This window comes from Phoca vitulina, unplaced genomic scaffold (genome assembly GCF_004348235.1).
Source record: "Phoca vitulina isolate PV1807 unplaced genomic scaffold, GSC_HSeal_1.0 scaffold10, whole genome shotgun sequence".
Classification (NCBI taxonomy): Eukaryota; Metazoa; Chordata; class Mammalia; order Carnivora; family Phocidae; genus Phoca; species Phoca vitulina.
This window is the reverse complement of record NW_022589713.1, coordinates 15,646,182-15,663,589: the sequence shown is the minus strand read 5'-3', so window position 1 is coordinate 15,663,589 and position 17,408 is coordinate 15,646,182. Positions and strand designations below refer to the sequence as shown.

The window sequence follows — 17,408 nt, the reverse complement described above, 5'->3', positions numbered from 1 at the left end:
ACTTTAGGCTTTGCCAGCCATCTGGTGTCTGTTGCAACTACTCAACTCAGCTGTTGTAGCTTGAAAGTGGCAATAGACAATTAGTAAACTAATGGACCTAGCTATGTTTCAGTATTTACAAAAACACAGGCAGCTACTGTGCTTTGCTGACCTCTTTAGAAGTTAGTGTCAGTGTAGGCTGACTCAAGAAATCTGAACTGGTCTTAAATGAGATGTAGACTCTTGGCTTTGTTCTTTTCAAATAATGAAAATACACTATTGTTTGAATTTTTACAGTACAGATGTGTGAATAAACAGTAAGTCCATTGTCCTCTTCAGCTTTCCTGGGTAATCACTATTAACGGTAATGATTTTTAAAATGTAATTCATGGTATATCCACTTTGGAAAAAGGTCTGGCAGTTTTTGTAAAAGTAAATACACACCTACCCCATGACCCAGCAGTTCTACACCCAAGAGAAATGAAAACATACATTCACAAAAATACTTGTACAAGAATAGTCATAGTAGCTCCAACTGGAAACAGCCCAGGTGTCCATCAGCAGGAGAATAGGTAAACAAACTGGTATGTCCAAACAGCAGAATACTATTCAACAGTAAAAAGGAACGAACAATGAATATACAGAATATGGATGAATTTACAAATTAGGCTGAGCAGGAAAGAAGCTTTACCTAAGAGAATACATACAATATGATTTCATTTATATGAATTCTAAAGCAAGCAACACTTATCAGTGCTGGAAAAAAGCCCAGAATGGTATTTGCCTCTAAGGCGGTGGTTATGGGGATTGGGAAGGGGCACCAGAGAACTTGGTAGGGTGGTGTAATGTTATGTCGCTTGCTGGGTGCTTAGGTCATATAGAATGCACTTACCAAAACCCTTTTTTAAGTTTTTAAATTTTAGTTAACATACTGTGTAATATCTCAGGTGTACAATACAGTGATTCAACACTTCCATACAACACCAGTGCTCATCACAAGTGCACTCTTCAATCCCCATCACCTGTTTTACTCATCATCCCCTCCACCCGCCTCCCTGCTGGTAACCATCAGTTTGTTCCCTGTAGTAAGTTTGATATGTCTTTCACTTTATTCCCTATGCTCCTTTGTTTTGTTTCTTAAATTCCACATATGTGTGAGATCATATGGTATGTTGTCTTTGACTGACTTAATTTGCTTAGCATAATACTCTAGCTCCATCCATGTCATTGCAAATAGCAAGATTTCTTTTTTATGCTGAGTAATATGCCAGTGTGTGTGTGTATGTGTGTGTCTGTGTATGCATGCACATACCACATCTTTTTTTTTTTTCAAAGATTTTATTTATTTAATTGACAGAGAGAGAGAGACAGTGAGAGAGGGAACACAAGCAGGGGGAGTGAGAGAGGGAGAAGCAGGCTTCCTGCTGAACAGGGAGCCCGATGCGGGGCTCGATCCCAGGACCCTGGGATCATGACCTGTGCCGAAGGCAGACGCTTAACCAACTGAGCCATCCAGGCGCCCCCATACCACATCTTCTTTATCCATTCAGCAATTGATGGACACTTGGGCTGTTTCCATGATTTGGCTATTGTGGATAAACATCAGATTGCATGTATCCCTTTGAATTAGTATTTTTGTATTCTTTGGGTAAATACCTAGTAGTGTGATTGCTGGATTATAGGGTAGTTCTGTTCTGTTTTGTTTTTTTTAAGATTTTATTTGTAAGTAATCTCTATGCCCAGCAATGTGGAGCTCGAACTCACAACTCTGAGATCAGGAGTCACATGCTCCATATAGACTGAGCCAGCCAGGGGCCCTGGTAGTTCTGTTTTTATTTTTTTGAGGAACCTCCATACTGTTTTCCAGAGTGACTGCACCAGTTTGCAGTCCCACCAACAGTATGAGGGTTCTCCTTTCTCCACATCCTCACCAACACCTCTTGTTTTTTGTTTATTTTAGCCATTCTGACAGGTGTGAGGTGATACTTCATTGTAGTTTTGATTTGTATTTCCCTGATAAGTGATGTTGAGCATCTTTTCATGTGTCTGTTGGCTATGTCTATGTCATCAATGGAAAAAATGTCTATTCATGTCTTTTGCCCATTTTTTTAATTGGATTATTCATTTTTTGGGGTGTGATTGTCAAAACCCATCTGGCACATTAGAGGTTTGTGTATTTCATTGAATGTCATTGTTTTTTCCTGATTTCCTTTAGTTAATATGCATGACGAAGTGTTTAGGGGTGAGGTATACATACTGACATCTGGAACTTGAAATGCATTTAAAAAATAAATGGTGAATAGGTACAAGATATAGTAGAATGTTAACTGTAGAATCTAGGTGTGTTTATGGATGTTCATTGACGTTTGACCTTTCTGTGTGTATATATAACATTGCCAACTGAATATTAGAGAAAAAGAATACATTTTAAAAAAAATATTTATTTATTCATTTGAGAGGAAGTGCGTGAGTTGGGGAGGAGCAGAGGGATAGGGACAAGCAGACTCCATGTTGAGTGAAGAGCCAGTCTCAGGCACTCGATCTCACAACCTGAGATCATGACCTGAGCCGAAATCAAGAGTCAGATGCTCAACCTGCTGAGCCACCCAAGTGTCCCGAGAATACATGAATACATTTATGTTTCTCTTGATTGTCTTTCACCAATTGTGGAGTCTTTCCTATAGAAAATGATTGTTTATCAGTTTTCTTACCAGTCCTTTTTCAGTGCATTTATATATATGTATATGTCTATTCTTAGGTGTGTGTGGGAGTATATATGGAATATGTAGGAATAAGTAATTTTCCACTTTTACATGAGTAATAGGAAGAATGTATGTTCTAAAACTTGCTTTGCCCCCATTAATGTGTCCTGTGTTTCCATGTCAGTGTGTATTTATCTCATTCCTTTGAATCATTACATAATCCATAGTGTAGAGCTGTATATCCAAGAGATACATATATATTTTGTTGTTGTTATGAATATTCAGATGGTTTCTAATTTTTCTCTTAAAAGTTGCTGCTGTGTGTATGTGCCACTATTTATCTAGGGTAGGTAACTGAGAAATGGAATTACGTCTTTACAGGATATCTTTATTTTTATATTAATAGACTGTTCTCCTTTATATAATAGACAGAACCAATTTATACTCCCACCAACAGTGGATAAAAGTACTGGTTTCCCTTCGACTTTCTGAGCATTGGATATTATCACCCTTTAAAATTTTTTGCCAGTTTGATGGGATTCTGATATCTGGGTGGTTTAATTTGCAGTATCTCTGGTAACTGCAACTGAGCATATTTTTGTTAGCTCAGTTTCTGCTTTTTTGTTGTTGCTTTTACGGTCAATCTCTTTGCTCTCTTTTGTCTCTTAATTCTTTTATTTAAAAATATTTGTTTTAAATTAACATCACAAATTTAACAATCTTTTAATGGGCTGTTCCTAATCACTTAACCCAAAATATATTGAATAATCCATTATTTCCTCACTGATTTGAAATGCCAACTTTCTTATCTGTAAAACTTCATCTATGGATCTTGGATTTTGTTATCTATGTATCTGTTCTTGTGTCATTCTCACAATATTCACACATGTAAGCTCTATGTGAGCGTTTGTAAAATAAAATACATGTGTGAAATTGTGTGGATACTGTCTGTCCAGTTTTGGTATCATATATGCTGGCCTTATAAAAACCACTTAGGTAACTTACAGAGCATACTAAAAGGATAGTTTATAGAAAAAGTCTATTCCTTGAAAACTGGGAGAACCAACTAAAGCCATTTGGACATGGTATGTGTTTTAGGGGTAGAGCTCTGTTTATTTTTTGTAAAAACTTCTGATTTGGAAATATTTATTTTCCTAAAATCATATATTTCATCTATTCTCAGGTTTGCTAATTGAAACTGGTTTTATTGATCAAATTAAATATTTTTGCATTTGTTTCTATTTCATCTTAAATCTCCCACTTTCCTTGAATTTATTTTAGTCTTGAATTAAAAACCTGGCTCCTTTTTGTTAATCTTACCTGCTTTTTAGTGAATGAATCTAAGGATTTTCATTTGCTTCTGCTCTGACTACATTATTGTTCTGAGTTTTGAATATTTCATGTTTCATTGTCTTTTTAATCCAAGGATTATTTAGAAGTCTATTTTCTAAATTTTTGTTTTAATTTGTAATATATTTACTTTGGTTTTAGAGAATGTAGCCTTGATTTTTTTTTAATTTTTTTAGAGTTTTTAACTTTTGTTTTTGTATTTTTTTAACTTAAGTCATGGTCCCTTTAGGGACAGTGTTCCAAGTTTGTAAAGAGTGTATTTCCTGGTGACTACAGAAGTTCTACATGTATTAGGTAACTGTTAGTTGTGTTGGTTTTTTTTTCCTGATTTTTTTTTTTTAAGATTTTATTTATTTATTTGAGAGAGAGTGAGACAGAGAGAGAATGAGAGAGAGAACTCGAGCGAGCATGAGTGGGTAGAGGGAGAGGGAGAAGCAGGCTTCCCGCTGAGCAGGGAGCCCGATGCGGGGCTCGATCCCAGGACCCTGGGATCATGACCTGAGCCGAAGGCAGATGCTTAACAACTGAGCCACCCAGGCGCCCCTAGGTAACTGTTAGTTGTGTTTTTAAAATACTGTCCGGGGTGCCTGGGTGGCTCAGTCGGTTAAGCATCTGCTCAGGTCATGATCTCAGGGTCCTGGGATTGAGGGCCCCCCCTCGTGTGTGCGTGTGCTCTCTCTCCCTCAAATAAATAAATCTTAAAAAAAAAATACTTTTTGTTATTATTTACTTCATCTATGGATTTTTGGGAGAGGTATGTTAAAATCTCTATATGTGATTGTGGTAATTTTGTAATTTTGTTTTTGCTTTACATATTTTAAGCCATTTAGCATCACAAGGTTCATGGCTATTATGCTGTATCTTCTTGATGTAATTTTATTAATATGAAACATGTTTGTTCTCTTAATGCTTTTTGGCTTTGAATTCTAGTTTGCTTAGAATAATGATGTCACATCTAGATTTCTTTTTGTTAGCCAAGACCCACTTTGTTTTCTACCATCATGTGTTATAATTTTAGGTTTTCTTCTATAAATAGCATTCAGTGGATTTTTTTAACCCACCTTGAGAATGTCTTTTATTTGACTACTATGAAATTATTCTTGCCATATCATTTTTGGGATTTTAATTTGTTACTAAATTTAAACAAATTAAAATTTTTAACTTTATATAAAATATAAACTAATATAGTGACAAAAGGAGATCATTGGCTGCCTGGTGAATGATGTGTGGATTGCAAAGGGGCACAAGGACTCTGGGAAGTGATAGAAATATTCTGTATCTGTAGTGTAGTGGTGGTTTCACAGATGATGCAACTGTCAAAGACTCCCTGGGATTGTGCAGTTGAAATTAGTAAGTTATTATGTATAAATTATTCCTCAGACTGATAAGGAAAAGAAATTAAAATCAACACTTTGATGTTGCCAGTAAGTCTTACTGGTTTCTTTGCTTACCATTGCTTTATATATTTTTCCTCTGTCTCTTTTTAAAGAAAACTTTAAAAAATGGCAATATACAATTATATTAACTTGTTTTGGAATTTGGTCTATGATTGTCTTTTTTTGAAATCAGATATAAGTTCTTCAAAAAAGAAGAATTAAGACAGTGTAGCTAAAACTCAAATCCTCCTTGACCACATCCTCAGTTCCAATCCTGATCCCTTCTTCTCTTTATAAATGGTAACCACCATTTATAAATTTGATTTGTAAGTCTCTAGTCCATTAACAAACACTCTTTTATGTATATTTATAGAAATGTGACTTTTGAGTGTTTTAAATTTAACTATGTGGTATATATCATTCTGAGGTAACTTTTTTCCACTTGGGGTTTTTGAAATCTGTTTCATTCCTTTTTTAACTACTGTTTATAGTTTTCCCTTATGTATTATGTTTTATTTCTTTGCTTTGTTTGAGGACACTTACATTGTTAACAATTTTTTGCTATTGCTCTTCAGTTTTTTTATATTGCATAACCAATTCTTTCAGTTAGGATTTGAGGTTAGTAAGTTTTCTGAGTCTTTGTATGTCTGGAGATGTCCTTTTGTTTATTTAATTGACTGATCTTTTAGTTTACAAAAATTTTTCCTCAATTTGGAATAGATTTCATTTTTTGCCAGTGAGATATGTCAGTTATAGTTCTCTGCCATAGGTAGAGCCTGTTTTATCTTTTTAGAAGCATTAAGAATTTTCTCTTTATGTTTGGTGTTCTGAAACTTTACCTGTGTCTGGGTATTGGATGTTTTCCAGTATTTTTCAGTCTTTTCCAATCTAGACACAAAATTTGTTACTTCTTTGAACATTCTTTCCCTTCTTCCCTTTTCTGATGGAATTTCTTTTAGATTTGTTGATGATATTCTGGTTCTGTCCCCCATGTCTCAATAATTTCCATATATTCCCTTCCTCTTTTTGCCCAGTGTTATAAAAATTCTTGGTTTGAGCTTTTAGCTCACTGAATTTTTCTTTAGCTGGCCAATTCATTAGGTTAGCCTTTCTCCTAAGTTTTTGTTTTTTTAAACCACTTTATAGTGTAAGCTGCACATATTTAAAGTGCACAACTTGAGTTTTTTCATACACTCACATATATGCATATATACATACTATACTCGTGAAGCTATCACTAATCAAAATAACGAACATAATCATTACTCCCCAAATTTCCTCTTGCCCCTTTGTAATCAGTCCTCTCTCCCTACTTCTCCAGTCTCCAAGCAAAAATAAACCTGCTTTTTGACACTTCAGTTTGTATTTTCTAAAATTTTAAATACATGGAATGTACTGTGTACTTTTTTGGGGTAGGCGAGGAGGGGCTGACTTCTTTCATTTAGTATAATTATTTTTGAGAAATAGTTCATGAATGGTATCCCACTGTATGGCTATACCAGAATTTACTTATTAATTCATCTGTTGATGTGCATATCAATTGTTTGTACTTTTTAGTAATTACAAATAAACCTCCTATGAATATTCATATACCTTACCCTCTGTGAACATGTGCTTTTATTTTTCTTGGTTAAATATCTAGGAATGGATTAGCTGGATCCTATTGTAGGTGTATGTTGCTAACTTTTCAAAAAATTGTCAAACTGGTTTCTTTTTTTTTCTTCTTTTTAAAGATTTTATTTATTTATTTGACAGAGAGAGACACAGCGAGAGAGGGAACACAAGCAGGGGGAGTGGGAGAGGGAGAAGCAGGCTTCCCACGGAGCAGGGAGCCCGATGTGGGGCTCGATGCGGGGCTCGATCCCTGGACCCTGGGATCACGACCTGAGCCGAAGGCAGACACTTAACGACTGAGCCACCCAGGAGCCCCCAACTGATTTCTAAAATAGGGCTTTCTCTCTTTTTTGTTGTTGTTGTTGTTATTGTTGTTGTTTTTTATTCCCACCAGCAGTGTATAAGAGTTCATTTGTTCCACTGCTGGGCCATCACTTGTATTGTCAGTCCCTAGGTTTTCTAGCATTTTGGTGAGCCTGTGGTGGCACCTAATTGTGGTTTTGATTTGCCCTTCCCAGATAACTAGTGATTGAGCACCTTTTCATGAGCTTATTATTTGCAATCCTTAAATCTTTGATGAAGTTTTTGTTGTGGGCGCCCGGGTGGCTCAATCGTTAAGCGCCTGAGCCTTTGGCTCAGGTCATGATCCCAGGGTTCTGGGATCGAGCCCCGCATCAGGCTCCCTGCCCCGCGGGAGGCCTGCTTCTCCCTCTCCCTCTCCCCCTGCTTGTGTTCCCTCTCTTGCTGTCTTTCTCTGTCAAATAAATAAAATCTTCTAAAAAAAAATTTGTTTTGTTGTAAGAGTTCTTTACATATTCTAAAGGCAGGTAAGTCCTTTGTTGGTTACATGTTTTGTAAATATTTTCTCCCGGTCTTTGGTTTGCTTTTTTATTTTCTTAGGTGTCTGGATTTTTCTTTAGAATTTAACTCTTCTCCAGTTCAGCTTATCTAATGAGTTTTTTATTTTAATAATCAGGATATGAAATCTGATTTTTAAAAAATTATCCTTTCACCTTCTCCTCTGTATTTTAAATATATTTATGCTTTTTTCCTTCTTGCTCTATTTGCACCCACTTCTTCTGGGTATTAGTCACTATCTTTGTTGAGCTTGATACTTTATCAGATTAGTTTTTTCTCAAATATTTGGTGATTATTGGTTCTCTGCTCCTCCTCTTTGTTTCCGGTTACAGGAATCTGGGATGTAGATAGCATATGCCAGCCAAGAGCTAGTCTAGGTATGGGGACTCTCTACTCCTTTAGGTTTTCACCACCCTACCCAGGGCATTGCCAAGTTTTTTAGCCCAAGCATCCACTCCCTGCTCCCACTTCAAAGTAGATGTTGTTGCTACTGTTAGTAGTTGCTTGACACCAGGGGCAAGTGTATATTGGGGGGTAGGAGCAAAGTTACACTCAATGTGGCTGATCCTCTAGTCATCTGGTCTTTGACTCAGAGCTCCCTCCTCTTCTCCTTCCTTGGTGGGCCAACTCACTTATTTCTGGGAAGCCTTCTCTGATGAAATCCCTTTCCTTCCTCTCCCTGCTAGAGACGCCTCATTCTTTCTTTGTCTTTTTTTTTTTTTTTTTTTTACCCTAGCACTTGATGTCTGTAATTCTTTGTTTATACGTCTGTCACTTGTGATAACTAAACTCTTGGGTAGAAGGAACAGATCTTACTCTGTAAATTTCTATCGCCTGGAGCAACATAGAATGCTTGAATGATATTTGTCAGACAATGGGAGTTTATAACTCCAACTTGGGGCACCTGGCCGGCTCAGTCAGAGCATTCAACTCTTGATCTCAGGGTTGTAAGTTCGAGCCCCACATTGAGTGTAGTGATTATTTAAAATTAAAATCTTAAAAAACATTAAAAAAAAAAGATAACAACTTGAGGCTGCCAGGGAGAGCAGGCCAGGTAAAGGTACCACATGGAGAGGTACCGATCTGAATGTCTCTTACTAGTAGGGTAATCTTAGGCAGGTTATTTAGTCTTGTTTAATTATTTTAATAAACGTATAAGATACAAATGCATGTGTATATGTACATATTTTTATTATAAAAATAGTACATGCTGATTAGTTTTAGAAAACTTTAATAAAAAAAAAGATTTTATTTGAGAGAGAGAGGGAGGGAGAGAGAAAACACAAGCAGGGAGGAGGGGCAGAGGGAAAGGGAGCCAACCCCCTGCTGAACAGGGAGCCGGATGCGGGGCTCAATCCTGGGACCCCGGGATTATGACCTGAGCCGAAGGTAGACGCTTAACAGACTGAGCCACCCAGATGCCCGGAAAACTCACCCTTTCAGTGGGGATTTTTTTTTTTTTTTTTTAAAGCCAGGCCAGGGGCGCCGGAACAAATCATTTTTTAAATAGGTGGTACTGGGACAACCGGTATCTACATGCAAAACAATGAAGTTGGACCCTTTCCTTATGCCATATATAAAAATGAACTCGGGGTGCCTGGGTGGCTCAGTCCATTAAGCATCTGACTCCTGATTTCATCTCAGGTCATGATCTCACGGTTGTGGGATCAAGCCCCATGTCAGGCTCCACGCTCAGGATGGAGTCTGCTTGAGATTCTCTCTCTCTCTCCTGCTGCCCCCCCCATCCCCGCTCACATGCAGTTCTCTCAAAATAAATAAAATATTTTTAAAAAATGAACTTGGGGCACCTAGGTGGCTCAGTCAGGTCTTGATCTCAGGGTCATGAGTTCAAACACCATGTAATTAATTAATATTTTAAAAATAAATTTAAATTTTTTTTATAAAATTGAACTCAAAATAGATCAAAGACCCAAACATTAGAGCTAAAACTATAAAATTCTCAGAAGAAAACAGATGCACGTCTTCATGATTTTGGATTAGGCAATGGTGTTTAAGTATGACACCAACAACACAAACAACCAAAGAAAAAAATAGATAAGTTGGACTAGTCAAGGTTAAGAACTTTTCTGCCTTAAAGGGACCCTATCATGAAAGCAAAAAGATACCACAGAATTGGAGTAAACAATTACATGTCTGAATAGAAGCTTGTATCTTTAATATATTTTGAGAAAACCTCTTAGAACTTAAATAAAAAGACAACTTAATTTAAAAATGGATCCAGGATCTTAACAGACAGTTCTCCAAAGAAGATACAAATGGCCCATAAGCTCATGAAAAGATGCTCAACATCATTAGCCATTAGGGAAATGCAAATTAAAGCCACATTGAGATACTACTTCACACCCACTAGGATGACTGTATAAAAAGACAGAAACTGTTGATGAGAATATGGAGAAATTGGAACCCTGCTAGTGAGAATGTAGAATGGTACAGCTGCCTTGGAAAACAGTCTGGTACTTATTCTAAGTTACTATAAGACCTAGCAGTTCCCCTCATAGGTGAAGGGAATGTGAATTATACCTCAATAAAAAGTAAACTTTAAAAATACAAATATATCAAAAAATTAAAAAATACAAATATACAAAGGATTTTAAACTTGTACTTGTCCATAGGATTTTTTTTTTTTTTAATTAGACCTCTCTTTAAAAAACTGTGAACAGAATGCTAATTTATTTACCAAGGGGATGCAGTTTCTAGTCATTAGAGTTCTGAGGAGGGGCACAGTCCTCTAGTATCTAGGTACCATCAAGTAACTAGGAAGTTTGCAGAAGTTAGGGAATCAGATCACAGGGTCTTAAAGTGTGTTGAGTGGATATGTATGTTCAGGCCTCGATGAAGCTTAGTAACTCCCCATGTGTCCAGATTATGTGTCGTGGCACTTACATATAATAAAGAATTTGTATGGTCTTTGTCCCAGGTGCCTGGCACAGAGGTTCTAAAAACCATTGGAATTTCCTGACGGGAGTATCTATATTATGCTAATGGAGTGACTCATGGTAGGCCCTTCAGTAGCTTCTCTGGGGTCTGGTCCTTAGAAAGACCAGTCGTGTGATTAAAGGGCTGGGACTTTGAGCTAGCCTGACCTTTAGGGAGGGAAGAGGAGGGGGCTGGAGACTGGGTTTAATCACATGGCCAGTGATTTAATTATACCCACGTAATGAAACCCCAGTAAAAACTCTAGACACTGAAACTTAATGGAGCTTCCAGGTTGGGGAACACATTAATGTGCTGGGAGGGTCATGTTCCCTCATTCCACGAGGATAGGGCATAAAAAACTGCATTCCCTCCCAGACTCCACCCTGTATGTGTGTGTATCGTTTATAACAAAACTGTAATCTTAAGTGTAGCCCTGAGTTCTGAATCATTCTAGCAAATTCTCAAACCTGAAGGAGTATTGGGGGCCTCCCAGATTGGTAGCCAGTTGGTTTAGAAGTTCAGGTGGCATCTGAAGTGAGAGCATTCTTGTGGAGGGCCATGCCCTGAGCTAGTGGAGTCTGTGCTACTCTGGGCGGTTGGTGCCAGAACCGGATTGATTGTCAGACACTCAGTTGGGGTTTAAATAAAGTGGCTGGTCAGGACCCATATTTCCTTCCCTGAATGACATGGAGTAAACCTTGGCCAGATTTTTTGCTGCTTAGTTTCTTTTATAGACTCCACATTAACAAACCTCATTCGTGAAAATGTTTTTTGAGAGTAAAGTGTAATTGATTAGGTTAAGATTTAAACCTTAAATTTAGCCTTAAAGCCTAGTTGCAGTATCATTACAAAAATGGTTCTAGTTTTGTTGTTGGCCTTTTTTCACTCTCGAAGTTTGTTTTTATGTTGTCAAATTTCTTGACTTTTAGTTTCCTTTCTATAATGTGAATATTTAGATATTACTCTTACCCCTTTTTTTCAGATGGGAGTAGATACTTCTCCAAGGTCACAGCAAGAAAGTGGTCAGGCCAGGATCTCAGTCTAAGTCTGATTCCAGCATAGCCTATGCATGTACCCACCCTGCTCCATGGCCTCCTGCTGCATCTGTCCTACCATCCTTTTCCTCAACAAAAATAAAATGAGAGAGAAGAAAGGGATTTAAAAGTTGGGGCTTCTCAAGGAACAGAAATGAAGAGCAGAGAGTCAGTTCCTATGTTAGAGAATTGTAGAAGTTTTTAGCCATTTGATAGTTGTTCTATTTGCCCTTAGATCTTAAAGAGTGTAAATCCAGAAGTAGCATTTATTGTGCTTCTATATATACTATTAGAACAATGATAATATAAAAACACCAAGGGCACCTGGGTGGCTCAGTCGGTGAAGCGTCTGCCTTCGGCTCAGGTCATGATCGCAGGGTCCTGGGATTGAGCCCCACATGGGGCTCTCTGCTCATCAGGGAGCCTGCTTCTTCCTCCTCTCCCTGTCTACTGCTCTGCCTACTTGTGCTCTCTCTGTCTCTGTCAAATAAATAAATAAAATTTTTAAAAAAAATTTAAAGAATAAAAACACCAATTATGACATTAAGCCTTTTGGTATTTCATATTTATTGTGAGTAAACATCTTTGGTTATAATTCTGCTGACCTCATACTATTTAAAATGCTGATGTTTCTTCAGAGTTCAGTGCATGTTAGTTTCTTTAGTTGGTTAATGACTTAAGGAAATTTTTTTTTTTTTTAAGATTTTATTTGTCAGAGAGAACACAAGCAGGGGGAGCGGCAGGCAGAGCTAGAAGCAGGCTCCCTGCTGAGCAGGGAGCCCGACGCAGCACTTGATCCCAGGACCCTGGGATCATGACCTGAGCCAAAGGCAGACACTTAACCAACAGCTCCCCAGGCATCCCTAAGGAAATTCTTGAAGGATTTTAAGCTGGGGAACATCAGTAATACACTCATGATTTAGGCTTCATTTGCTGTTCCCTGCTTGCGTTAACGAGAATTAGTACAGACATGGCACACTGGACAGGCTCTATCTGCACCGTCCATTACTCACCGAGGGTGCCCCCAGTTTGGTCCCCATCAGTGTGGTAAGCCTGTCTGCAAACTGCATCTAAGGAACTGTATATAAGAGTAGAAATTTACAACTTGTTTTTCTAGTATTTTTTTTTCTTAGTAGGAGAAAGGTTAAGTTGATAAATTGTTGCTACCCTTATGAGTGGTCCTTCATATATGATATTTATAAGTGAGATTAATTTAATTTTATTTTTTTTAAAGATTTTATTTATTTTTTTGACAGAGAGAGAGAGAGGAACACAAGCAGGGGGAGTGGGAGAGGGAGAAGCAGGCTTCCCACGGAGCAGGGAGCCCCATGTGGGGCTCGATCCCAGGACCCTGGGACCATGACCTGAGCCAAAGGCAGATACTTAACGGCTGAGCCACCCAGGCGCCCCAGTGAGATTAATTTTAAATATTAGGTTTGGGTCTTAGCAAAAGGAACATATTCAAGTAGAGAACTCATTTTAGTGCTGGAAATCACTTCTATTCTTATTTTTATACTCCTTACATTCATAGTTGACTTAATGGCCACTAGTATATGGCATCAGATTTGAGACATGGTTATTAATTTGTGTATCTTTTTTTTTAAGATTTTATTTATTTATTTGACAGAGAGAGACATAGAGCAGGAACACAAGCAGGGGGAATGGGAGAGAGAGAAGCAGGCTTCCCGCGGAGCAGGGAGCCCGATGTGGGACTCAATCCCAGGACCCTGGGATCATGACCTGAGCCAAAGGCAGACACTTAACGACTGAGCCACCCAGTTGCCCCTGTGTATTTTTTTTTTTTTAAGATTTTATTTTTTTTAGAGAGCAGGGGCAGAGGGTGAGGGAGAGGCAGAGATCCCAAGCAGACTCCACACTGAGCTCAAAGCCTGACATGGGGGCTCAATCTCCTGACCCTGAGATCATGACCTGAGCCGAAACCAAGAGTTGGACTCTCAATTGACAGGCACCCCAATTTGTGTATCTCTTTTATGAACATATCTCTTCATAGAAGTTTTAACACTTTTTCATTGTGTAATGGTTCTTTAGAAAGCATATTTGGATATAGCTTGTTCGTGTCTGTTTTATGTGTATTCACTTTGTAACTTTTTACAGATTTCATTTACATTATTTTTCCTGGAAATTGAAAATCAAATTTTGAAAAATAGTATATTACTATTTTGGGATGACTTAAAATTAAACACAGCTAAATAATTAAAGTCTTAGCACTTTTGTTTCAAACTTACCTACTGCATCAGTCAACAAACTGCCATGGCCTCAATCTGCATGTTTCTGTAGAGTTTTATAGAGTGTGGAACACAGCTGACACTTGTTAGTCAACCTTGGTCTGTTGAATGGAGGATTTTAACTATTAGTTCTTAAAAACATCTAGATCTGAAAGAATTATTTCTCCTATATCTCATTAAAATAGCCTTTGGGCTTTGCATGTGTTTCATTTCCCTCTATAGTAAATTGAGCACTTCTTTGAGATTGGTCTTCCTTTTCTTTTTCTGCAACAGGATCGCTGTATGTGGTAGGGAAGTGATGCTATCTGAAGGTGACACACTGTCCTCCTTTCTTCCTTCTGTCCTCTCGTTCCCTATTTTGGCCTCCTGGTAATTGGGGCAAGGGAGGATGGGTGGATGGTAGTCTAAATTAAGGTGAAATTGCTTTAATTATTTCCCCTTTACTTGAAGGTGGGGGAGGGGTGGGCAGTTTCCTGCCCACATTTAAGAAATAAAAGTTACCTAGCTTTTGGTGCTATCTGTTTTGGGGTCATGGGGTCTTTTGAAAATCAGAAAAACATTGTAGAGCAATTCTCCAGGGGATAAAAAAATGGATATATTTAGAAATATATTATACCAGAAATCTCAAAAACTCTGAAGTTAATCCTTGCCTGGGGGTGGTGGGAGTCCATAGATTATAGATAGGAACCTCTGCTCTGGCCCCTGTGCTGGTAATAGAGTCAGGCAGACAAACAAGTATGTTCTTAAGACTGGGAAATAAAGCTGATGTTAATTCAGCTCCAGGGAATTAAATGTTTTCACTATTGCTGTATCTGGGGATTTATTATCTTCTGATCAATTTTGAAACTTTTAAATATAAATGTGTGACTTTATTCTAATATATAATCTTGATGGTGACCACTTCTGATGTTAGAACTTTGAATATAGACATTTAAGAAAATGGTTTTAGATATTCCCAAAATAAGTCACTGGCTTAGGATAGATTTGTTTTAGTGTTTCCAGATTGTGAAGGAAAAAAGACTAAGCCCTTGATGTTGAAACTTAGGTATGCCAACTCTTGCTTTTTGCTTAGCAGTAGAGTTACGAAGTCCATTAATTGGGGCACTTTTTCTGGTCTTGTGCTTTCTTCGCTTTTGCGTGAGCCTTCTACTTAACTAGTGTTTCCTAAACATTATTCGTTGAATACCATCTTCATGATTTGCCTTCTGTGCACATTTCCTGGCTGTTCTTCAAGGCCACTCACTTTATAAAACTTAAATTTATGCAAATAATTATTGTGAAATACGGGATTGAGGTACTAATTCTTTTCTGTTTGACGCTTAAAGGAGCATGTGCCTATGAGGGTTTTATTCCACCTAAAATCATCTTTTTATCTCACTGGAGGACATCAAGTTCATTTTGGGAAACATTCCCCTATGTGCTGAGGTTTTAAAAGCTCTGACCTTGAACCAGAGTATGATCATGGAAGCTCTCTGTATCCAAGTGTCAGTGGGGATGAGGGGTCCTGGGATGGGTGGGTGCTGCCTGCTGAAAGACCTTTTGCTTGGGCAAATTTGTATTGTTCTGAATATGGAGATTTTTGGCTGTGTGCATGGCAAAGCTTGGAATCCTAGCCTTATAACAGTTGGTTTATTTCTTTAATATGCCCCCCATACCTCCCACACACATGCAACATACGTGTGTATCTGCAATTTTCCTAAGTTTTATTTTCTTTTGCAGGTTTGATCTTGCTCTTCTACCTAGTCTTTTATGGGTTCCTGGCTGCACTCTTCTCATTCACAATGTGGGCCATGCTTCAGACTCTGAACGATGAAGTTCCAAAATATCGTGACCAGATTCCTAGTCCAGGTAATTATATTGCAGTTTTTGTGGCTTTTCACTAAATTTGGTTATACTTTGGGGTGCCTGGGTGGCTCAGTTGGTTAAGTGTCCGACTCTTGATTTTGGCTCATGATTTCGGGGACTTGAGATCAAGCCCTGCGATGGGCTCCCCACTGAGTGGGGAGTCTGCTTCTTTCCCTCTCCCTTTGTCCCTCCCCCTGCTCATAGCCTTGCACACGCACGCTCTCTCTCAAAGTAAATCTTTTTTTTTTTTTTTTTTTTAAATCTGGTCATACTTTATCTTCACTGTACATTTTTTACATAGGTAAAAGTTAAACTTTGGGGTTAGGTAATGTGAAAATTTTGATTTTTTTGTTTGTCGTTTAATATTTACATACTGATATAAAGACCTTTAATATTTACATACTGATATGAAGACCTATAATATTTACATACTGATATAAAGACCTGAGCTGATAAATCTTGAGTCCTTTGCCAGGAGTAAGCAGGAATGAATATGGAGAATTATAGTGAAGCCAGATTTGACCAATATGGTTATGAGTGGCTTCTGTGAATATTGTGTAGCATTTTCACTTTGCCTTGAGTAATTTACTTATAAAGTATATAGTTTAGCCCTAGCTTGGGCTAGATAGCATTCGTCTTGTAAAATACAAGCATTGTATCTTTAATTGCTTAATATGGAAGTGGTAAAAAATACTAAATAATGATACATCAATAGGGAATAAAATGAGTATACTCTTACCTTACTGTGTTTAATTCTTGTCCATTGATTGTTGGAAGGAAAAAAAATTCTCTAGTATACTCCACCACAGAAAAAAATCTTAACTGAAACACTTGTTTAAATCATATTTTCTTCCTCCTAATTTCATTCTTTTAAAAGTCTTTTGAATGCCAGCTTTGCCTTTGTTGAACATGGCTCTTGTCCTCAAGGTGCTGGCAGTTTTTATAGAAGAAGATAACAATGTGCAGAATTCCAGTATATGTAATTCCCCAAAATGTGAACCACTTCTTGAGATAATAGAGAAGGGCAGGCTCCTCAAGGAAGAGGGGGATTTGGATAGCAGGCAGGGTGGGCAGGCAGGCCAGGGAAGGTAAGAGTGTCATGGGAGGTTTCTTTCTGAAGCAGTGATTCTCATCCAACAATGATTGGCTCCCGTGGGGCCTTGTAGTCATGTCTGGAGACAGTTTTGGTTGTTACAACTGGAGAGGTGCTGCTGGTGAGCAGAGGTAAGGGATGTTGCTAAACGTCCTACAATGCACAGGACAGCCCCCCCCCCCCCCGCAACAAGACTTATCCAGCCCGAAATGTCAATAGTGTCAATGCTAAGGAACCCTGAATCTAGATCCTTGCTCACTGCATGGATTCGTGAGCCTTATCAATAGCCAAACTGCACCAGTTTCCCCAAGCATCTTTTCTTTTTTTTCTTTTTTTTTTTTTTTTTAAAGTTTTTTTTTTTTTATTTGACAGAG

At 37.9% G+C, this 17,408-nt stretch overlaps 1 protein-coding gene across 1 annotated transcript in view; it reads left to right on the top strand.

The window, feature by feature from the left end:
* Positions 1-17,408, top strand: part of ATP1B3 (ATPase Na+/K+ transporting subunit beta 3) — a 45,097-nt gene that overhangs the window by 8,735 nt on the left and 18,954 nt on the right. Inside the window, exon 2 of the mRNA XM_032408559.1 lies at positions 15,816-15,944. Within this exon, the coding sequence (XP_032264450.1) occupies positions 15,816-15,944 (129 nt within the window). The remainder of the gene's footprint in view (positions 1-15,815; positions 15,945-17,408) is intronic.